Genomic DNA, 22,721 nt, shown 5'->3' with positions numbered 1-22,721 from the left:
TGGACATGTGAATGTATACATGTGTATACAAAGAGGGAGAAGTGTATCCACCGACACACACACACACATACACACACGCATTTCAATATGTACGTGTATATTCATCGATGTGTGTGTGCGTGTGTGTGTGTCGTTCTGTGCTCTTTTGCGTTTTTTTTATTGCAAGCGTGTTTTTTTTGTTGTTTTGCTTTGTTTTGTTTGCAGGTCGGAGTGTGTCTGCGGCTCCGTACTTCAACTGCAGAATTGCCTCTCCGTGACACAGTATACACGTGCCCCCCACCTTATTGTTTACGTCGGCTTTTCTCTGCATACGCCTCTCTCCCTCTTCCTCCCTCCCCCCCCCCCACCCATCACCCCGCGTCATCTCCTCTTGGACGGTAAACTCTTTTTTTTTATTCCACACACACACACACACACGTGCACGCACGTCTATATATATACATGTGTATCTTTGGCTCTCTGGTCTTCTTTCATGGAAAGACGGCCCCATATTACTCTCAAAAATTCAGCGCCCTGCTTCGCCGTGCTCTGAGGCAGCGGGTCTGTGTCGATGAAGCGTGTGGACGTGTGGGCTAAAACAGAGTCACTGCTGTTGATGCCCAGAAGAGGATGAGCCGTTTCTATACAAAACTGTGGGCCAAACTCTTTGAGCGTGACGAGAGGCTTATTTTTTTCTCCGTTATTACGCCCGGTCGCATAGACGCGTACGTGTCGCTCTCCCCCCCTCTTTTTCATGGTGACTTGTTTGATGCCCTCCTCCCACTTCCCCAAGTCTCTCTCTCTCTCCCCCTTCCTCTCTCCCGCACTCGGACACCGTTTGTATCTCGTGGCTGCGTCAGCGTCCCGTTCACAGAAACTATTACGCAGGTATCTTTGCAAAGGTCTATTTGCTGGTGATCCTGTCATCTAGACAACTACACTGCGCGAGCGCACACGCGCACTGCCTTTTATCGCCCCCATCTCCTGCATCTTTGCTCCCTCACTGGCGAGGTAAGGGTAATCCCCAGCTGTCGCGTTTTGCGCAAGGCTGAGAGGCTGCCGACGGAGGAGAGGGCCTTTCCCAACGAAACGGTCTCATTGAATCAAACTTCGCTGGCAGAGCTTGCGATCATAACTCGGGGAGCCACCACTCCAGTCGGCCAACTAGAGGCGCTGCACACAGCAAGAGGGGGCGGGAGGAGGAGGGAGGTAGAGGGAGGTAGAGGGGGGATATAGGAAGCCACACAGCTGTTGGTGTCGCCGTTCCCATGCTACAGTCATGGGAGGGTTTAGCGGGCCGGCGTCTCTATCGCCCAGTTCGGCCAATATTAATAACGCAGCCCCTATGCACAGTGGCACAGAGGCGCCGCTGCAGTACCCTGGGGCAGATAGAGTCTGTATTCAAGACGCTGCGCTACGCGAAGGGTATCGAGGGCGGCGCCATGCGGCTTTGCATAACGGAGGACATGCGGGTGGTAGTGGAGCATCAGCCACGGTCAGATAGCGGTACGCTGGCAAGTGCACACGAGATGGCTGTATGGCAAGGCACGTTGACCTCTACCGTGCAGGAAGCTTTAAATAACTTGCATCCCTCTGACCGTTTGCTTACCAGTCCATCCTCTTTGCATGTTGGTCTCACAGCGCCTGTGCCCTCAAGCAGTCCCACCATAATCGACCTCACCAGGGTGCGCTCGGACGAACTTCGGGGAGTCATTAGATTTGTGGAGCAAAGATACCCCGAGCTGCGGCTTTTGGTTCGGCACACCAGCGGTCAGGACCTCCAAGGACGACAACTGCACACGACAAGCGTTGAGCTTGCGCCACGCGGCATCGGAGTGGCGGTAGCGTCTCTGGGTGCCGAACAACAGAGGCTGGTGGAGTTGTTCAAGGGCGAGGCGGTCGGTGAGGGATACATTGGGTGCATGCGCCGCGCTTTCCGTGAGGCCTTCGCTGCCGCTGATCTTGCTTATCCATCCGGTTCCCTGGTAGCCAGTCCTTCCCTGTCGGTGCTCTCACTCTACTCCGGGATCTGGTCGTCTGACGGCTTTTCGCTTTGTTTGATGCCTGGTGCCAGCCCCGACCATGTCGAGTGCACTCTGCGCCACGGAGCCACTGGGAAGTCCCTGAAGGCAACTCAACTACGCCTCACGGGCGAGGGTTTGCGCACGCTGTTGAAGTTCTGCGACGACACGGCTGCAGAACACTACGCTGACCGCCATGCCTCTGTCCAGGAGCGTCTACGTAGTGCACCGTTGCACCTCGTCTTACCACGGTGTAATCTACGTGTGAAGCACCTCCTTCGCAGGCTTTTGTTCTACTACTACAGCATTGACGAAGAGGACGTCATCTTCCGCACAGAGACACTGAGCGGCTCAATGCATAAGGTGCAGGTCCAGGCGCGCCTTCATTCACCGACCTTTACTGACCTCGCTTGCGACTCCACCGGCCTCTTCCTACTGGGCAAGGCCACCGGCAACTCTAAAAATTCAGCAGTGGAGTTTGCAACCGTGCAGGCTTTGCAGACCCTTTTTCCCGAAATTTTCGAGCGTGACATCGCCTACCATCCAGAGGTGCGCGCTATTCTAACGAGCAACAACGCCACTGCCTCTGACGATGTCGTCCCACACCCAGGGCAAGGACTTGAGACGCAACTGCGTTGGGCCCTACGGAGAGAGAACTCGACTTTCGAGCTCGAAACGTGGATGCTAAAACCGAACTCAACGTATCCAGAGTGGGGCGTTGCGGCGGGGGTTCAACCTGTGTGGGTCTCTCAATTGTATATTGTGCGTGGCTTTTGTGACGCCAATGCGATCCACAAGCCGGCCCTAGCATCAGCAACCAGTCGTGAGCTGTGTTGTTGCGCGTTTGATGGTCGAAAAGCGCGCAGTGAGCAGAAGGCCATAGCGGCTGCCCTGGCGCAGCGATTCCCTGCTCTCTGTCGTCGATGTGTGGATCAGGCCCGAGAAAAAAAGCTGATCGATGCCGAGGGCGCACCAGCACCATGTGACGGTGTAAAGGCGTTGCCAGACGCTAACGGCAACATATTTGCAGCCGCTCTCTCGTCTGATCCGTTTCTCAAACTCGTTGATCCGCATAAGTTTATCGAGCTTCAATCGCTTCCAGCGGTGCAGACGTCCGATTCGGTTTTGGAGGGCTACTGGTGTGCGACCAAAGTGCATACCTCCTTTCTCGGAAGCATCCGTGTGGTGCGCGAGGCCGACCGCGCCGTGTACGTTGCGCGGTGCATGAGGCCGTGCAGTGTGCATGAAGCCCCGGAGCAGGTGATTGCTGAGGCCACAGGCTCCACCGAGATCGGGGCACTTTTTGCCGTCTTGAAAAAGATGCAAGATCTCCCGGAAGTCGTCTGCCGAGACGCTTCCACTACCGCCTCCAGCGAAACCGGTTTGCTGTCATCCCTGCCATCAGCGCTACCGGACGCCTCGCCACTGCAGACTTGTGTAGAAGCTATCGCACGTCTTTACGGACTGCACTGCTCCGTGAGTATTCGTAAGGACGGCGCGAGATATCGAGCGGAGTTGTGGAGCACTACTCCAGAGGAGAGTGCGTTGTCGCAGGCGCACTCTCGCTTCTCGGCGAACCCTTTTGCAGAAGGTCGGCTTTTCCACCTTGGCCGAGGGTCCGCCGATACGCCTCTCTCGGCTATCGTGCGTGCAGCCCAACAGATCTTCGAATCACACGTGCGAATCCACCAACGCGCCTTCAGCGAGGAGGTGGTGACGAAGGGGCATGTGCGGCTTCGGCCGGATGCACAAGGGTCTCTCTCTCGTCTATGTGACGCAGTGGTGGCGGAGATCAAGTGTACTTCTACTAGTGCTGTCAGTGACAATTGGCTCCTCTTTGAGTTCGAGCACAATCAGCTAAGCGACCTGTCTTTTCGCGTGACATCGGACAAGCGCTCTGTTGTCCTTGAGCATGTTGTCGGCAAGAACCTCTTGAGTTGTGCACGGGAAATGGCGACCCGTATCAGTCACGAAACAAGTGAGGCCTTTCTCTCACCGGCGCACATGTCTGCCCTGGTTGCGCAGACGGCAGAGCAGCTTCTGCGAACCCTGTGTCTGCGAGCCTACGGACTCACTCTGCAAACGCAAACGTATCAGAGAAGTAAGATGTGGCACTGTCGGTTGAGTCTGCAGATATCAGACGAGATGGCGTACTCCATCGCGCAGGCGTCTGGCCTCCGCAAGAAGGAGACTGTAGAGGCCTCCGCGGTGGCTGCACTGCGGGAGTACTTTGCGGAGGAGTTGCGGCACATTCCCAGCTTCTCGACTCTCCCCGCCGTAGTCTCGCTGGAAGGACCCATCGGTGCCCCAGGCGGGGCGCAGACGAAGTCGGATTGCGAGACATATGCGTTTCATTTGTGTAACGCAGGTTCCGCAGGAGAAGTAGAATGACAATTTGTAAGGGAGGAGGGTGTAGTGGCGACGGCGGAACTGTAGTGATATTCGCAGGCAGCACGTATGAGCTACACTGTTCAACTGAACTGCATTCCCGCGGTGCCGCGACGGCTCCGATGGATGAGAGGACTTGAGAGTGCACGTGTCTCTGACCTAAACTCTCGGAACGTCTGGGAAGAGCCCCCCTCCCCTCCCCCCCTCGCCCCGCTGCTCTGTTTCACGTCGGTATGGAGGTTTGGTGCGTACCCGTCACATATTTCTTTCCATGTAAGCCTCTGCGTGTGTGTAATCTCTGTTCTCTTCCTCTCTCCCCCCCCCTCTGTACAGAGACTTTATTCACGCAACGGGGGACCTCCTTTGCTTCGCGAAATGTGTGGGGCGGCGGCGCGAACTCATCCATCGAAGGGTGCTAGAAACTGTGCACCCTGGACGAGCAGTGCCAGAGGATTGCTCGCTGCATGTTAGTTAGTAGACGGAGTACAAGAGCGGTTTTTGCTGGGAAGGTCCCGGTGCTAGCCACGATTGAGGGTAAGGCAGCATGGGTAAGCTGAGTGCACTGAGCCAAACGCGTGTGCTGTTGCGCGCATCGTAAAAGGGGTTTGGTTCCATGTCTCTGCTTCTCACTGCTCTCTGGCTTTGATGTGTACACCTTATCCCAGTCGCGGCAACGATGTCGGTTTTGACTGAGGTGACTCCAAATTTCCCCCGGTGCCCCTCAACTCCGCTACATTTCTGCGTCATTCTTCTTTCACCCATCCCTTTGGTTCCCTTCTCGTGTGGTATCCCCATGCACGGTCACCTCACCGGTGTGCTTTACTCCCTCACATCATTTTCTTATATCCCTGCCCCCTCCCCCCTCACCTGCACACACACACACGCACGCACACCACGACCCCTTTCGCGGTGTGACGTCCATCGAAGCACTTGTCGAATCAGCATCCACATCACGGTGCACAAAACGGGTCAACCGCTCTGCTGACCCCCTTCCCTCCTTTATCCTTTGTAGCCTACTTGGTTGTGTCGACCCCCTCTCCAGCTCCACTTCGCACATACCGCCATCGTCATGCTGCGTGCCTCAGCAGGCAGTATTCGGTTTACCTCCGTGTACGAGTGCACGACACACAATGCACCGTATGCTTATTTAATCGAGGTCGACGGGGTGCGCATCCTCTTCGACTGTGGATGGAACGAGGAGTTCGACACTTCTTTTCTTGACAAGCTGAAGCCACACCTGTCCACCGTTCATGCCGTAATACTGTCGAGTCCACATATCACCGCCTGCGGCGCCCTGCCCTTTGTGCTTTCGCATCTCACCCCAGGCACCTTTGTCGCAGCGGCTGGCGCAACGTCTAAAATGGGAGTGCACGGCGTCCTGCACTCCTTCCTCTATCAGTACCCGAACTCCCACACCTTCACACTCGCGGATGGGGAGACTTTCATGATGACGGTCGATACGATCTACCACAGTTTTCGCTCTCTCCGAGAACCGTACGGCGGCAAGGTCACCGTGAAGAACGGCGATGTCGAGGTTAACTGCTTCGCTGTCTTTGCGGGCCGAATGCTGGGCGGCTACAGCTGGACGATCAAGTACCAAATCGATGAGCTTTTTTACTGCCCGGACTTCTCGGTGAAGCCTTCGTATGCGCTGAAGCCGTTTGAAGTGCCAACCACAGCGAACATTGTGTTTGCGAGCAGCTTTCCTTTTCGTATGTCTGGCGCGAATCGATCCAAAAAATACGAAGAGCAGCTGAAGAACCTCTTTAAAGAATTCCAGCACACGCTGCGTGGTGGCAGCGACGTTCTAGTGCCTGTCAACGTCGCGGGCCGTGGGTTGGAGGTGCTGAACATCATTGTGCACCTCTTGGCGGAGCAGGGCGGCGACAAGTACAAAGTTGTTTTGGTGGCCGCCCAGGCACAAGAGCTGCTCGACAAGGCGGGTACCATGACCGAGTCTTTACAAGACTATCTAATCCTTGATGATAAGCGCCTCTTCGCCAACGTCCTCACGTGCCGCAGCGCAGAGGAGGTGTTCCCGATCCAGGGTCCGAAGATCTGCGTTGCAGACGGCGCCTCCCTCGACTTCGGGCCCTCTGCGGAACTGCTCGAGTACTTCGTGAAGGGCAATGTGGATGGTGCCGATCACCTCATCGTTTTGACGGAGCCGCCGTTGCCGGGAACAAACGCCGCCGTGGTGTCCGGTGCGGAGGACGGAGAGCATCTCAACATGCATGTCACACGTCGCAGTCGCCTGAGTGGGGAAGAGCTGGAGGAGTATTACATTCAGTTGGAGCACGAAACTGAGAAGCGCCGGCGTGAGCTGGAGGCCCAGAGCGTCTTTCAAGTGGTCCAAGAAGACGACGACACCGCGAATGTCAAGGAAGAGGACGACGAGGACGACGACGGTGGGGACTGGCCAGCAACAGGCACGTCGACAACGGCGACGAAGCGCAGTGGAGCAGCTCAGAAGTCTGCTACCTTTGCCGACGCCAGCGTTCCAACTGCGACTCTAGGCGGTAGTACTGCCGATGGCGCATCAAAACCGAAGGCGGCGATGACGACTCTCGGATTGGTCCTGCCGCCCCCACTACACTACTACTCGAAGCATCTCAGTTTTCCCGTTCTTGAGACGACCAATACTCTCAGTGCGGCGGCGCAGAAGCGCATTGACATCGCGTACGGACTGCCTGTCAGCGAAGAAGAGCAGCTCGTCTTGCAAAAGAGAGCACCTACACGTCAGCACAGCGACGCGGGACCAGAGGCGCTGCAGGTGGAGAATGATGCCCAGCGCCTTGCCAACATACCATCCAAGGTGTCCCAGGTGATGGTGCAGGTGAACCGGCGCTGCCGGGTTGTCATCTCTGACCTTAGCGGTTACCCCGACGCGCTCGCCATGAAGAGCGTTCTGAAGACAAAGTGGACCTTTGCAAAAAAAATGGTCGGGATTCGCGGCAGTGCAGAGGACGGACGGCTGTTCCTCCACTTTTGTCGCGCCGACAAGACAATGAAGTGTGGATCGAACGTCTTCAGCTGCACCTCGTCCGGTGTACCGATTGAGCTGGCGACACACGTGTATTCGTATACAGTGCAGCTGGAGTCGAGTCTCGCCCGTAGCCTGTCACGTGGTCTGCGTCGCGTTCGCGAAGCCAAGTCGAAGAGCACTTGGGAGGTAGGTTGGGTCAATGGAGAGCTCTCTGGTGTGCGCGCAGACCCTGACTGCGAGGAGCAAGAGATGCAGCGCCGACGCTCGGACCGCGCCTCCTACTCCCTTGCCCCTGTCAGAGCGGACCGGTCGCAGGCGTGCGCGACGCAGCGAGAACAACATGGACTCCAGAGCGGCTCCTTCTTCGTTGGTGACATGGATCTGCGCCGCCTGCGTGAGACGTCACGTCAGGAGAGCGGGCTCTATAGCGAGTTCCATAAAAAAGCACCACTGCTTGTTTTCGACGATGGGGTCTGCGTCCGAAAAGGTGCTGGAGGCACCGTCACAATTTCCTCGATTGCAACCCCTGCGTTGTTTGACCTACGCCGCACTGTGTATCGGCAGTATTCGCAGGCGATTTAGACTGTGTTTGTGTCTGTGTGTGTGTGTGTGTGAGTGTGTGTCTACAGGGGCATGTGTGTAAAGTGGGAGGCGCCGTGTCAGTGGAAGCCTCCACTGACGAGCGCTGACATTTTTCAACTTGCCGGGCTGTTGTTTTCTGAGTTTATGAGGGCGATTTTTGAGAAAGAAGGAATATTTAGTGACGTATGTTGGTTTCCGTTTAGTCCTTTGTTCACTAGCGCTGGAGTGGGTGGAATGCTGGTGCCAAAGGGTGCATGCCGCTGTGGTGGCCATGTGCCCTTTGGACTTTTTTGTGTGTGTGTGCTGTTCTTGGCGCCTCTGTGTGCACAAGAAAGGAGGAGGAGGAGGAGGAAGGGACTGTCATTCTTTCTCCCCCCTTCCCCTGCAGCTCTGGGTGCTTTTTCTGCACCACGGCTAGAGCAGGACCTCCTCTCACCAATTTAATCGAGGCCACCTTGGCCATGCCGCTCCCCTTGCGGTCCCATTCAGACGTTTCCCCTCCTTGCGAAAGCAGGCTCATGGCTATACCGCTCTTGGACCTAAAAAAAAATGTGTGGCGGAGGTTGCACACGATCCCGTACCCGTGTTTGGCTAAACAAGGAGAGAGAGAGAAACACTGTTGTAGGCACGTGCGGGGGGAAAGGGAACTCGTATCAGTCCCAAACGAGGGCACGTGTCACTCTGAGCCCTGGGTGCGAAGCACTCTGTGTCCCAGTGTCGCTCGTGTCTTTTGCACTTTTTCTACGTTTCAACTTTTTTTTTCCCGCCTCCTTATCGATGTGAACACCGCCATGCACGCATTCGGTGTCTGCCGTCTGCTTCGCCTCCCCATTTCTTTCGCATATCCACGGCCCTAGCGTAGATGGCGCCTTTTTACGGCGATCCAACGAAAGCAGTAGGCCCCACGTTGTTGCCATCTCGTCATTGTACACGCGATGCATCTGTGCATGACACACCGGAAACGCAGACACGGATGCGCACTTGCTTGCAACACGAGTTACGACTAGTGCACACCTGAAACCGCGTGTTTTTGCTGATCGTTTTATCCTTGTACTCAATAAAGCACCCCCCCTTGCTGGAAAAACGAAAAGCAGCGGTGGACGTCGGACAGGGACCCTGCACGACACTCCTCCCTGTCTACTCTTTTCAACTAAAAAGTAGTTGGTGTCGTCGAGAGCGGGGACGACGACATCACCGTCTCTGACAATCGCCGGGGCTGCGGGGTGTAGTCACCTTTCTCGCTCCTCACCGCACGTTCTCAGGCTAGGATGGACGCAGCAGACGCACTTCTGTTATCGCTTGAGGTGGAGGCGGCAGCTGCCCGAAACGCAGAGCTGAGTCAAACAGTTGAGGTGCTACAGGATGAAGTACTTCGACTCCGGAACGCGAATGCGTCGCTACTTGCCTGTGATGCACGGCAACAACCAAAATCGTCCGAGCAGAGCGTCAGCGCCACCCATGCGGTGGCACGAGAGTGTCACGATGGGTCCCGGTCTTCTGCCGATGCCAGAGAGGCGTTTCTAATTCTCGACGACCTGTTCTTCGAAGTGGCTGATATTCGTTCCCGAATCGACCCTGACGAACGCGTAGTTTTGACTCCACGGGCCTTTCACGCAGACACCACCCTGGCAGAGCGCGCCACTCGGTGTCTGAAGGAAGTGCGCAAATTAAAGGAGGCCTTCATCGTTGAGCAGCACAGCAAAGCGGCACAGGTGTCAGCGCTCCAGCGCGCTTTCTGTGAGCAGGCCGAGGCCAACGGGAAGCGAAGAGCCGCCGCCGCTGGTGTGGAGTGCGCGAGCCTAGATCACAGCTATGCGGAGCAGCAGCAGCAGAGGTCTCAAGAGGTGGCGATGGGGCAGGGTGAGGTGATGCTTGATCGCGTCATTCGGTCTTCCCTGCGACCTTCGTAGCTTTGTTGGCTGTTGCACATTGGTGAGTCCGTAGAGGCTCACGTCGCTCTCCGGCGCATATGTTGAGTTGTGCCGGTCCCAGCCCCAGACGACTCCGTTATGGGGCCGCCCTCGTGTATGTGAACAAGAGCTGCTTTCTGGTTTGCTAATCTATCACGAAGGCATAGGGGTGCCCCATTGTTGATGACTCATTCTGCTGTGTGAATCACGACCATCGGTGGAATAGAGCGACCGTGTTGACGTCCGCTGTTTCTTTAGCGAGCCCTCGTCGACGGTGTAAGAGGCGATAGAGTGTGCTCCTCGCGAGCGGTGCCACCAAAGAAAAAAAAACATAGTCAGATCGAGGCGAGTGTGGGATCAACTGTAGTCGATCTTTTCTCTGCGTTGCCTATGACACCGTACATGATCCAAAGGAAGAGGAGGAGGAGGGGGGGGGTTGTCCACTGACGTCATTTGCATTCCGCATTGCGCTCCCCGTATCGCCTACTCTTCACTGGAAGACGCTGGCGGTGTTTTGGTGGATGTGCACGATGTTGCTACTAAGGGCGTGGATTACGCGGCGCCACATGTGCCTGTTCGGCGGTTATCATCTTCGTCTAAGTCGCTTGTTATTCTGCTTTGCACGCGCTCCTTTACGAACCGGCATCCCCCTCCCCTTTCTCGACCGTCTCCCTCCTTTCCTTTTGAACTCGGTGTTTATTATCCCCTCTCGAGTAGGTTCACTTTCTCCCCACAGACACTTGGCTCTCCATGGACAGCACGGACGCTGTGACTACAGCAGTGTGGGCTCTTTCTGCGTCCCCGGCGGAAGGCGTGGCCGCCTTAGAGCTGATCGCCCAAAAATACGAATGGCTGAGCACGCTGCCCCTTGATGATCTCCTCAAACATGTTGGCTCTCATCCTGGACGGGTCACAGACGCACGAGAGATGATGAGCTGCCTCTTGTCCGTGTCGATGCCGTTGCCCTCGGCTGCGCAGGCAGCGCTCTATCTGCTGATTGTGTCACGCGTGTACGTGGCACTCTTTTTGGAGACGGTGGGGCGTAAACGCCGGCTCCTACGCCACGGGGAACATGATGCACTGCCAGAGAGTGAAGGGGATGCTCTTTTTGCATCTGTCTTCACGACAATGGAGGCCTGGGCGCGTGACCTCATCTCTCTCCTCGTGCTCTCAGTATTGCCGAGTCTTTTCCTCCGCGACGCGGAGCCTACAACGGTTAGAGCATCGCACACACTTACTCATCCACCGGAGGCGCCAAGCATGGGATCCGGCTGTGAGGCCGGTGCCAGTTGCATGGAGCGCGAGGTAGACCTACCCAAAATACTCGATGCGTACTGCGCTCGTCGAGCGCTGGTGCGTCTTGTCGATGCGATTCAGCATACAACCCGGAGCATGGACGGCACCGCTGCTAGTTTTTTATTGGCTACCTATGCCGCACTCTGTCACGCAGAGCCCTGTCCTTCGTGGACTGAACATCGGAAAAGGTTTCCGGGGGCCAACATCTCCCCATCGCAACCGTGTCGCGAGCGCGTTTTGCCAGAAACGAACGCGGCCGCCTCGTCCGATGTACCAGCAGAGGGAGTACCCTCCTGTGACGCAAGGGTTGACGGTGACCTGGGCGGCTCTTTGACTGGATGTCTCGCGCGCCTCCGCGAGATTGCGACCGAGTCGAACTTATGCAACTCCAAAGACCCCTTGTCTTTTGCGCTGGCTTCTTTGCAGGGCTTCGGGTTTTCCGTCAGCCGCGCTTGCACCTTGCACCCCACTGATGTGGAGAGGGGAACTGCGCCACCAGACAGTACAGCAGCCAGCCTGGCCGTAGAGCACGATCGAGATATAGAGGCGTATACATTGGTTGCGCTGGACGCGTTGGATGAACGGACATGCGATGTTTCCGGGGAAACTTCAGAGGAGGTGTTCTCGGCATCACTGTGTCGCCAGGGTGCGCTGCTTCTGCTCGCTGACGCGCTGCGACCTCAGCTCAAGGCAGCGTACCAGCCGCCATTTGTGTACTCTGTGTCTGCTACCTCGCTGCTTTTCGGGGTGATCGATGCGTACATTGTCGCCCTGCGGGATATGTGCAGTGGGGCCGTGCTCATGCGGCACTTGTTTTTTTTGCATGATCTTCTCTCCGCCATCCCCAAGTACACAGCTCGCTGCGCGGAGGACGCGGGGAGCAACCAGAGCTGGCTTGGCGGACAGAGGGGGCTTGACTCCTGTCTTACGAGGCGCTACCAGGGATTATTCGATATAGCAAGAGAACTACTGATCATCTCCGCGACGTGCCCGATCGAGGACCACCGGGTATTGGCGCGCATAGTAGCACTGGAGCTTCTGGAGCGGCTAGAGGAGCGGGCGCGGGTACGCATGCACGGTTCGCTGATGGCACTTTGTCCTTACCCATCCATCGCCCGCTTCTTTCTCGAGGAGTTCCTGTCCGAGTGGCGTTCGACCAAAGGCACATGTGAGGTTTTCGGCCCGGATAAAATCACACCGATGCACACACAGATGCCTGTTGTGCTTCAGGAGTGTGTGCAGACCTTCATCACGCACGTTTCTCACGGGACGAGCGGTTTTGTGGATCCGCTTGTTGTGGCGTTGAACTTTGTGCGTGTGGCGGTGAGTCAAGAGGAATGGATTCGCTCGTTGTGCACGCCGGCTGGGAGATCAGCGGTGAACAATAAAGATGCCCCTGTGCATAGAGGATGGTGCCATCTCCTGCGCACCCTGCGCGAGACACTTCTCCCTCGATGCCACGCACTCATGAAAAACGTTGCGGCTAAACCTGAAGGTCAACAGACGCTCGCATTTTCAGTTGAAGTCTCTCTCTCCCCGCTCGACTTGTTCTCGCTCCGCTGCGCTGTCGAGGGGCTCGAAGAGGTGCTGCGGTAGCGCCACCATGCATGGCATGGTATCGTGTGTGTATCACAGAGAGGGTACTTGTGGTGCATCAACGATCACACCGTAACTCACTACATGGGTTCGTTGACGGAGCAAACAAAATGGAAATGGCGGGTGGACTGCGTAGTAGCCCCGCATCACTCGTTGCCTGTAGAACAGCCGCCTACGCGATGTGAAGGGCACGTACCTTGTTCACAAGTCTGCACGCCAGTAGCAATCCCCTCCCCCTTCCTTCCCCATTCCCGGTGCGGTGTTATGTCGAGGGCTTTCTGAATAGGGGGTGCCATTATGTTGTGTCACCGTGTGTAGCAGTGGCGTGGTCGCTTCGCAGCTCCTACGCACTTTCTTCTGAGGTGTTGGACCCCGGGTCGCAGCATTGCGCACCAGATGATCCCGCCCATCTCTCCTCTTCGCCCCAGTACTCTTTCTCCCTCTCTACCTCCTGTTTACCCTCTGCCGGCACCTTGCCGCTTGCTTGCGGATCGCCGTTTGCTTACATCATTCACCTGCACTCTCCCGCCTCGCCACAAATTTTCGTTTACCCCTCGAGTTCACACGTCCACCTTTTTTTTTACTACACACAGCGGTCTTTGTCCTTAGCTCCCTCCGGCCGGTCTCTCTCTTTTTCTTGCGACAAAGCTCTGCGCGTGGCAACAGCATCATCACAGTTTTGATTGTTGTCAACCAATTAGGAACTCGCTTAACCCCGTTTTTTTTTTTTGCACTTCAGCCCGGACGCGTTGGTGGACGAGATCTGGACCGCCAAGAAGACTCAATGCTACGGTCGGAAGTCCTCGACACTGAGGTCGCGAATGGCTTCGCAGCCTATTCTACGGTGGTGACACCGTTTGTGGAGCGGCGAAGCGGTTTGTACTTGACGAAGTTCGAAGTCGCTCGCATCATCGGCGAGCGCGCCAAACAGATCGCCAGTGGCACCGCTTTGTCCTACCCCACTTCAACCTCGGGTCGTGACTCTGTAGAGGTAGCAGAGCGGTGCGCCAATCCGCGCTCCCTCGCAGTAGACCCCGTCATGATGGCCAAGTACGACCTTCTGCAGCGCAGGATTCGAATGTTGGTCCGTCGCACATGGCCAGATGGCACCGTCGAAACGATTCCAGTGAATGAGCTCATGGTAGACACTGTCATGCTCGACCTGCAGTACTAGCTGGTAGCTACTTCTCTCTTGCCGATGGTGTTATGCATGGCCCTGTTTCGCAGAGGTGTTGCCCCACGCGTTCTTTGCCTTTCACGGTACCAATGGTGAGGATAAGCGTAGGGCAGAGAGCGACGACGACGACGACGACGACGACGGCGAGAACAATGGCTGCACACACACACAGATACACATGCACGCACGACCGCAGACCGACCTTTCATCAAAACCGTGGACAGTTTCCTTCAGCCGCGCTGTTGAACCCTCCTTTGATTCGTTTTGACTTTGACCCGCCCGCCAGGCTCTGTGGTGATGGTGGTAGAAAAAATTTTTTTAAGTCGACTAATTTGCCACCCCCCCCCTTCACCGCTTCCTTCCTTCGTCTCTTTTTTTTTTTACCCCAATTGTGCCTCCTGGTGCACTTCTAACCCCGAAAAAAAAAAGAACAATAACAGACAACTGTCTAAGCTCTCGCGACTTTCAGAGGGGGTTTAGAGGAGTCCCTGGTGTTAGCACAGGTATGGAAAGTGGGAGTGTCACCGTCTCACTTCTGCATCGTGTGCACACGCTTTCCCATGGTCCGCGGTTAGCATATTTGATTTGGGTCTTTGGTAGATCGGCATGGTGAAGGAAAGAGGGCACGGGCAGCGATCCCCCCCTTTTTTTTTTCGTTACCCTCGAATCACTACTACGGTTTCTCCCTCAATGTGTCTCTGTGCGTGTTTGTGTAATTGATGAATGCTACCCCATGGCGGTGCCATGTGCATGCGGGGATGGCGGTATCCCACACACGTATCTGCTGTTGTTTTCTCCCCCCCTCCGCTATAAAGACGCATGAGTGCGTACCCGTGCTGTCCCAGAGATTTTTTTTGGGGGGGTTCGGGGGAGGGAGTCGTTCTGGCTGCCTTTTTTACTACTTTGCCTTCGCACGCCAGCGAACAGTTCCACCGTTAGCTGACGTATTCTTGGCCAGTCGCCAGAATCCAAAGTCAAACATATCGACCCTGTCGTACTGCCTCTTCTTCTCTTCGGTTCCGCAACCGAATTCCATCGCGATACGCGCTCAGAGTGCCGAATGCGCCGGTTCTTCGCGTCGTCTGTCTGCGTCTCAGCAGTGCTGGCGCGATGGGTGCACACGAGGGAGGACGTGCGCAACATCGCAGTCATTGCACACGTAGATCATGGAAAGACCACCCTCGTGGATAGCATGCTGAGTCAGTCTGGCACGGTGGCCAATGCGCACAACCGCGTGATGGACAGCAAGGACCAGGAAAAAGAACGAGGCATCACCATCCTGGCAAAAAACACCGCGATCCTCCTAGACAACGGAAAGCGTCGCATCAACATCGTGGACACACCTGGTCATCTGGACTTCTCTGGTGAAGTGGAGCGCGCGCTTCAAATGGTCGAAGGCATTATCCTCCTGGTAGATGCTAAGGAGGGCGTCCGCCCTGGCACGCGGTACGTCTTACGCAAAGCCCTCTCCCTCAACCTGCGACCCATCGTCTGTCTCAACAAGATTGACAAGGACGATCTCAACATATCCAAGACGGAACAAGCCGTCGAGGACTTGTTTCTGGAGGCGGCACAGGATGAGAACCAGCTTGACATGAAGTTCTTGTACGGCTCTGGGCGTAGCGGGTACATGAACGAGACACCCAAGAAGGAGGGCACGCTGGCGCCGCTCTTCGACACAATTTTCAGCACTGTGCCAGCGCCCCAGGCGGAGGAAGAGAACGCTTTGCAGATGCTCGTCGCTCAGGTGGACGAAGACGAGAAAAATAACACAAAGTTGGCGATCGGACGCATCTACAACGGTACTGTGAAGACCGGCGACGTTGTCACGGTGGCGCTAGAGGAGAAGCAAACCGACGCTCTCGTCAAGTCAATCCACCTCTACTGTGGCGTGCAGAAGATGCCAGTGACGAGCGCCAGCTTTGGTGATATCTGCATCCTTGAACTTCAGGAACCTATTGGGATGAAGGTGCCGCTGAAAATCGGTGGCACAATTGGCAAGCAGGGCGCGGTAAAGCTGTTTCCGTACAAGAAGCCAGATGATCCAACTTACAGTCTCGTTCTGCAAGAGAGTGAAGCCAGTTGGAAAGGGAAAGAGGCGACGGAGTCGATGGGCAAGATGAGCGTTATCATGCGCCGGCTTGACCGTGAAGCGATGGTAAACACCGCATTGCAGCTCAAAAGTCTCAACGCAAAGCAGGTTACCATGAATGGTCGCGGTCCGCTGCACTTGTCCGTCATTATCGAGGACATGCGCCGCGAAGGTTACGAGTTCGAGGTTCAGGCGCCGCGGGTGCTGACGCGCATGATCGATGGTGTGGAGTGCGAGCCGTTTGAGCGGCTGCTCTTGGAGTTCAAGGACGACCTCGTGTCCAGCATCGTCTCTTTCTTGAGCTCCAAAATGGGTGAAATCGGCGAGATCGAGCCACTGTCAAACGGGCGCGTCCTCATGGAATGTGTGATGCCGGTGCGTCTCATGTCGAATTTGCCCTTGAAGTTTCACACCCTCACTGGCGGCGACGGCGTGCTGAACCACCATTTCGATTCGTATCGCCCAATGGCTGCTATCGACACCGAGCGGGAAACCGGAGCCCTCATTTCCGTGGATAGTGGCGAGGTGACGGACTGGTCTCTCTCCGGTTTCAGCACGCAGGGCCGCTTTTTTGTCATTCCTGGTGACCATGTGCACTACGGCCAGATCGTCGGTGAGAATCAGAAGACAGCGTTGCAGAACCTTGGGGTGAACGTCTGCAAGCGTAACGAGCAGCTTGGTGGAATGCGGGCTAACGCCAACGACAAGGCCAACAGCAAAAGAGGCGCCTATACGGCGGCGCGTTACACCTTTGAGGACTGTGTGGCATGGGTGACAGATGACGAGCTCGTGACCGTAACGCCCAAGTCAATTCGCATGCGTAAACCGGGCTTCAATGGGAAAACAAGCATGCGTTCCCTAAGGCGAAAGTGAAGATGCTCAAATGAGCGCACTCGCGTGGACTTTCCTCCCGAGTAAGGTCCTCATTGTGTACTTGCGCAGGTGTGCGGGTAAGGATGTTCGATGGGCTCGAGAAGATGGGGGTGTTATTCAAGACCGACTAAGGCGGAGAGTGGAAGGGGGGGGGGAGGAAAAGCAATATGGCGAGAGGAGGTGTCACGTTCGGCTAATGACACATTTGTGGGAGTGTGCTTGCTTCTCGTATTGGTCCTCATATTCAGCTCTTCTCCATTGATTCTCTGTCCTTCGCGCAGCTGGGTCGCTGACGACGACGGCCAGTTGGTACCAGCACCCGCGATAGCGAGTTCAATGGTCGGGGGAGAGAGGAAAAACGTGAACAACACGCAGGGAATGACCTTTTGCAGGCCACTTGGGAGGAGGGGTTGGGGTTGGGTTGGGTTCTCGGGTTACCGTCGGCGTAGGCTATTCAGTGGCACAGAGGAGGGGCGAAGCAGGTGCATTTGTGTTCACAGCCTATATTTCTTCACGTTATGTTTACGCGCTCTCCCCCTCTCCTCCCCCTCTCCCCCCCCCCCACACACACACGCCCTTTGGTTCAATTTTTGGTAACTAAAGATGCACTGATTTGGTGCGCACCTTTTTTTATCTTTTGGCGGTGTTGGTCGTCGTCGACGTTAAACGCTGTGTGCGCTGATTGGCACACATTCACAGAGATGGAGAATGCGGGTCAGTAATGGGGTCTCACGTTTCAGCCGCGTGCTCCACTCTTTCATTGACGCGCTTCGCCGTGAATGAGGATGCGAGCTTACACGGGTTTCGAGAGAGGGTGATCGGGCGCGGCAGCGCCTTTTTGTTTTTCCGGTCGTTTGAACGAGACGGGTTCGTCGTACGAATCCGTCGGGCCGCAGACAATTCTTTTTTGTTCTCCTCCCCGACGAAGGTGCTCGTGTCTCTGTGGAGGAGCCATCCCAGTTGGATGTGGATGCCGTATAGGTACTCCTTCATAGTGAAGATGCCGCGCTCACTTGTGCCACACTTGAGTGCGTCATCTCGCGGTGGCGTGCGTGCGTGCGTACGTGCGTGATGACAACCGCTTTCACTTTCACTTTTTGTGATGTTCTTCGCATCAGCCTTAATTTTCCCCGCCCCTGCCCCCTTTGCCCCTTCCATACTTTCCACGTGAATATGCCGATTTCATTTCTCGTCAAAATCGGCATCCGACATCGCCGTGCCACATGCTCTTTTACCGAACAGAGAGGTACTCACGCGCGTACGTCCGCAAAATTTATCTCTGTTTTCCACATTTGGTTTGCCTCCCCCTCCCCTCCTCTCCCCACGTCGTGTGCAGCTTTGCAAGTAAGCAGCCCCCCCCCCTTCAGTCCCCCCCGCCATCCCACGAAATGTTCCGTACTCTGCCAAATTATCTCAAGGTTGCGGTGTGCGTGAAGCGCGTCGTAGACTATACGGTAAAGGTGCGAGTGAAGGACAATAAGGTGCAGACTGCCAATTCAAAGATGAGCGTGAATCCGTTCGACGAGATCGCGATGGAGGAGGCCATTCAGCTCAGGGAGAAGAAAGTTGCAGATGAAGTGATTGCCATCACGATTGGTAACAAAAAGGCCGACGAAGTTCTACGCACGGCCCTAGCGCTTGGGTGTGACAAGGCCATGCACGTCGTCGTCCCGGATGCCGCGGCTGAGTCAGTGGAGCCTCTGGCTATTGCTCAAATACTCCAAAAAATACACGAAGAGATTAAGCCCGATATTTGGATACTCGGCAAACAAGCCGTCGATGGTGACTTTGGATGTACCGCTCAGTTGCTGGCCGGGCTTTTAGACGCAGCACAGGGCACTTTCGCGTCTAAGGTAGAGGTTAAGGGTACAAAGGTCAACGTTACGCGCGAGGTGGATGCTGGTCGCCAGGTGGTAGAGCTCTCGATGCCGTGTGTCCTGGCGGCAGACCTGCGCCTCAACACACCGCGTTTCCCAAAGTTGCCGAACATCATGAAGGCTCGCAAGAAGCCTGTTGAGACGAGGGACGTGGCGACTCTTGGAGTGGACATCACACCTCACCTCACAACACAGACTGTGACGGAGCCTACCATTCGCAAGGCCGGGGTCAAAGTGAAGACGGTAGACGAGTTCTACAACAAGCTGCACGAGGCAAAGGTGATCTAATCTGCTTTCGATGCTGTACCACGCGACACATGACAAGAGGCGAATATCGTTTCACTGCACTGCAAAGGCAGCTCAAGGAGGGGGGAGGAGGGGGGGATGCTGACTCGAGTAGAACGGCCACGGTTCTCCCGCCCGCTATATGGTGATCGAGCGTTGTGTGTGTGTGTGTGTGTGTGTGTGTGTGTTTCAGTCTGTGGTTTTGCTCGTCTGAGCCGGAGTTTTGTGTCCCCCTTCCCCCGTAGAGAATGGGGAAATGGGAACCTTCGTGTGGGCGGACTGGTGTGCGCCCTGACGCGGTGCAAAGAGAATTTGCGACCCCGACGGCATTAGTCTCGATATACGGGTCTGCCTATTTGGCGTAGGTCCTGGCGCAACGAGGTGGTCGCGTGCCGCTCTGAACTCGTTTTGTTCTTTGCCCACCTCAAATTCGGACAAGTCAACGAGAATGATTGACTTTGTTACGCCTCCTCACTTTTGTTCTCCATGACGTGCGTGAGTTCCAGGTAGTCAATCCGCTTTGGTCGGTCCACGGCATGGGGCAAGACGGCGGCACCACCACATTGCAGCCATCTCGCCCATCACGTGTTCCCCCTCACAACAAGTACTGCTGCCCCTCGCCGTAGACGTGGGTGCTGAATGCGGGCCGCATGGGTCGCGGGATACAGCTCACCCTGCTCCAGCTGGGGTGGTGCGGATCGCGCAGCAGGTGTCCGCGATGGGGGACAAGAGGTGCGGCGACGCGGTGGGATAAGAGAGGGGTCCGTCGACTCCGTGACTCGATTCTACGACAGAGACGTTCCGTCCTGGAGGGTCAACCTGCAACCGCGGCGCAGCAGAGGCACGTAGAGTAGGGATGTACGCTTGGATGCCCTGACCTCGACGTGGCAGAAGTGCCTGTATCACGTATGGATTGCCGTCTCTCCCCCCCCCCCTGCCCTCCTTTTATTGCTTACTGTGACGTCCATGTCCTCAAAGATGTACCCATAAAAAGTGCCTAGTGCAACCCCTGTACGTGGAGGGGACAGTCCTGCGTGCGTGATCGACAAGTCCAATGCTGCTGTCGACCGCCATTTACCACTCGACATATCCTGGGGGCCCTCCTTTTCTTGTGCGTGCGTGCGAGTGCGGACATAGCGCGCGCGCGTCTATTGAAGTCTGTGCAAGCTTTCCTATGTGTAAAAAGAAACTTTTTTGGAGGTAGCCCTCGACACATCTCACGATCCTGTTGACGAAACCCAGGGGACTCTGTGGAGAAAAGTTTTGCATTCTCCTCCTGGGGACTTTCTCCACACTTATCGTTTCGCGGCGTCTTCGTGTTTTTTCGAATTTTGACCTCCTTGTTGCTTGTTGCTCCGTATAGCTCAACCGGTTTTCCTCGGCTCCTTCAGCTCTGCTGTTGGATTCGCTTTACCACACGTGGACGCAAGTCTTCTCCGTGCTCTCTGCCTATTCTCTGTCTCCCCTCACCGAATGCCTTTCTTTGCGCTTCACAGGGGGTGATTGGATGACTCTTTCCTCTGCGGCCCCTCGCTCTAAGAGTTGTGCGGACACCTCAACTTTGGAGAGTCTGGCAAAGCTGTGAGCACAAGAGACTCGCACCGCCCCAATAGGTGTCGTCGCAGAGGTTATCCGACACACACACACACACACACATTTACTCTGCCACCTCTCTGTTGATCGAAGCACAGCTGTCAGTTGCGCACTCATGAGGTGCTCGTTTCGAGCGGCAAAAATCTCGCCGGTACCGGTGCGGAGTGTCGCTTTACAATCCCTAACAGCGTACCATCCACGCTACACATTGCCTCGGCGTATGACACTGAGCTCCTCGTTTAACACAGTAACCGACAAAAACCGCTTTGTTTCATTGGACCTCTTGCTACAGAAGCTCAGCGGCTATGTCGGACGCCGGCAGTACAAAATGACATGCGATCTTACGCAGCATTTCGAGCGGTTCAAGACACTCGGTATCGACTGGCACGAGCTCAAGTTTCTTCAGCGGGACGAGCTCATGGAACTTTTCAGTGGACCGCTGCAGCTCAACCACGCGGAGCGCGCAGTGTTGCTCACGGCATTGGATGCAAAGGTGTGCGGTGTACTGTGCCGCGATACAACGCGGCACTCAACAAAGCTGTGCATGATCCCCGGCGTTGCGGAGCACGGGTGGCGCTGCGGTCAAGATGGACACACAAATGATGTGTACTTCGAAGGAAAAGGGCAAGCCAACCCGGCTGTGCTGCAGTTGGCACACCGCTCCGCTGTTCGCGTTGCGCGGCGTGAGGGCATCGAGGTGGAGGTGCGGCACGAGCCAGACTTCGCCATTGTGGGGCGCAACTCCGCGGAGCTGAACCCGCGTATTTGGAACCCGCCCGAGCACAACACATTTATCGTCACGCCCATCGGCTTCGAGTTCCGCGTCCACCCCGACGACCCGCGAGCTCTTCACCAAATCGAAGAGGCCGCCTCGGAGTGGGAGCTGCACCTCGATGTCATGCAGCAAGTCATCGCCGAGGTACTCGAGTTGTACGCTGTGGAGCGGGGAGAGCAGCCGTTGCATTTGATGCCAGGTGAAATAGGCGAACCTGACGTGCCGGAGGTCTACAGCACTGCATTTCACGAACGTCGATCAACCTCGTCGCGAACCGAAACAGAAGACACGATCACAGAGCACCGCATGATGAGCGCAGATGGAAACGAGAGGCCTTGGTTTCAGACACCGCTCCCGCAGCGATTCACTCGCGGAGTTCCGGATCTGCTGCCTTTTGCGCCAACGATAATTTTACATAGCGCCTTCCGCAGTATTGAACGCGATTTGGACTCCGCCGGGGTGAATCGCCGACTAATGCAGCCAGTCATGGATATTTCGTGTCTTGTGCACCCGAACGCGTGCTTCTGGTGGAATGCAGAGGAGGAGGAGCGCTCGACGAAGCTTATGCTAGACTACGCCAAGCGCATGCCGTTTGCGCTTCCGTTTAACTTGTACTTCCGCGTTGACCCGGCAAAGGTGCTTCGTGCTAGACCCTCCATGGTCGAGGAAAAAGAGAGGTTGCTAGCAACCAAATTACCGTTCTTTGACCTTCGTCAGTTTCGCACTTTTGCGCGTACGGCATCGGCTGAATCGGAGACGTCGTGACGCTGCTCAAAAACTCTGCGTTCTTCACTCCCATTGATTAGCGGTTGCGCCAACAACAACAATAAAGGGAGTTGTCCTGCACACATTCATGAATAAATAATGATAGTGGAAAGAAAAGCGAGTGTTGGGCACAGCGAGAAGGGTGCCACATCACAAGAGGCGTTTCGTGGCGGCATTGAGCCACGGCACTGCAAGCGGTACATGCTGGGCTTAAATTCTCTAGCATCCACGCACACGACCCACGTGGGCGAATCACTGCTTCACACACCACCTACCGGCAAGTACGGCTTACTTTAGCTGCCCCCCCCCCCCCGTTGCTCATGCGTGATCCATTCCGTCAATATCCTACCCATTCTCACCCCTGCTGGCCCCAGCGCACTCATTTCCTGATCTTCGCAATACACACGTGCACACACAAAAATAACCTTTGGTGGCGGTCACAAGTCCTCGTCCTGCTCTCCGCACTCTTGTCGTCTCCGTCTTCCCTCTGCTTAGCATCATAGCTCTTGTAGGCGCTCTTCTTTGA

The 22,721-nt window shown here is 55.9% G+C and overlaps 8 protein-coding genes across 8 annotated transcripts; all 8 read left to right on the top strand.

Moving 5' to 3' along the window:
* Positions 1–1,247: 1,247 nt before the first annotated feature.
* Positions 1,248–4,391, top strand: JKF63_04513 (uncharacterized protein; the record flags this gene model as incomplete). Its single annotated transcript, XM_067900497.1, has 1 exon — positions 1,248–4,391. The coding sequence occupies one exon, from the start codon at positions 1,248–1,250 to the stop codon at positions 4,389–4,391; it is 3,144 nt and encodes a 1,047-aa protein (XP_067756518.1).
* A 1,066-nt stretch (positions 4,392–5,457) lies between these two features.
* JKF63_04512 (uncharacterized protein) lies at positions 5,458–7,956 on the top strand (the record flags this gene model as incomplete). The annotated part of the gene is made up of 1 exon (XM_067900496.1): positions 5,458–7,956. One exon carries the CDS (start codon positions 5,458–5,460, stop codon positions 7,954–7,956), a length of 2,499 nt encoding a protein of 832 aa, XP_067756517.1.
* A 1,268-nt stretch (positions 7,957–9,224) lies between these two features.
* On the top strand, positions 9,225–9,866 carry JKF63_04511 (uncharacterized protein; the record flags this gene model as incomplete). Its single annotated transcript, XM_067900495.1, has 1 exon — positions 9,225–9,866. One exon carries the CDS (start codon positions 9,225–9,227, stop codon positions 9,864–9,866), a length of 642 nt encoding a protein of 213 aa, XP_067756516.1.
* A 750-nt stretch (positions 9,867–10,616) lies between these two features.
* Positions 10,617–12,758, top strand: JKF63_04510 (uncharacterized protein; the record flags this gene model as incomplete). The annotated part of the gene is made up of 1 exon (XM_067900494.1): positions 10,617–12,758. One exon carries the CDS (start codon positions 10,617–10,619, stop codon positions 12,756–12,758), a length of 2,142 nt encoding a protein of 713 aa, XP_067756515.1.
* Positions 12,759–13,542: 784 nt separating this feature from the next.
* Positions 13,543–13,932, top strand: JKF63_04509 (uncharacterized protein; the record flags this gene model as incomplete). The annotated part of the gene is made up of 1 exon (XM_067900493.1): positions 13,543–13,932. The coding sequence occupies one exon, from the start codon at positions 13,543–13,545 to the stop codon at positions 13,930–13,932; it is 390 nt and encodes a 129-aa protein (XP_067756514.1).
* A 1,063-nt stretch (positions 13,933–14,995) lies between these two features.
* Positions 14,996–16,900, top strand: JKF63_04508 (uncharacterized protein; the record flags this gene model as incomplete). The annotated part of the gene is made up of 1 exon (XM_067900492.1): positions 14,996–16,900. One exon carries the CDS (start codon positions 14,996–14,998, stop codon positions 16,898–16,900), a length of 1,905 nt encoding a protein of 634 aa, XP_067756513.1.
* Positions 16,901–18,288: 1,388 nt separating this feature from the next.
* Positions 18,289–19,065, top strand: JKF63_04507 (uncharacterized protein; the record flags this gene model as incomplete). The annotated part of the gene is made up of 1 exon (XM_067900491.1): positions 18,289–19,065. The coding sequence occupies one exon, from the start codon at positions 18,289–18,291 to the stop codon at positions 19,063–19,065; it is 777 nt and encodes a 258-aa protein (XP_067756512.1).
* A 1,705-nt stretch (positions 19,066–20,770) lies between these two features.
* JKF63_04506 (uncharacterized protein) lies at positions 20,771–22,195 on the top strand (the record flags this gene model as incomplete). Its single annotated transcript, XM_067900490.1, has 1 exon — positions 20,771–22,195. One exon carries the CDS (start codon positions 20,771–20,773, stop codon positions 22,193–22,195), a length of 1,425 nt encoding a protein of 474 aa, XP_067756511.1.
* Positions 22,196–22,721: the final 526 nt, after the last annotated feature.

This window comes from Porcisia hertigi, chromosome 25, assembly GCF_017918235.1.
Source record: "Porcisia hertigi strain C119 chromosome 25, whole genome shotgun sequence".
Classification (NCBI taxonomy): Eukaryota; Euglenozoa; class Kinetoplastea; order Trypanosomatida; family Trypanosomatidae; genus Porcisia; species Porcisia hertigi.
Note: the sequence above shows the minus strand (reverse complement) of the source record. Positions and strands in the feature narration are given on the sequence as shown.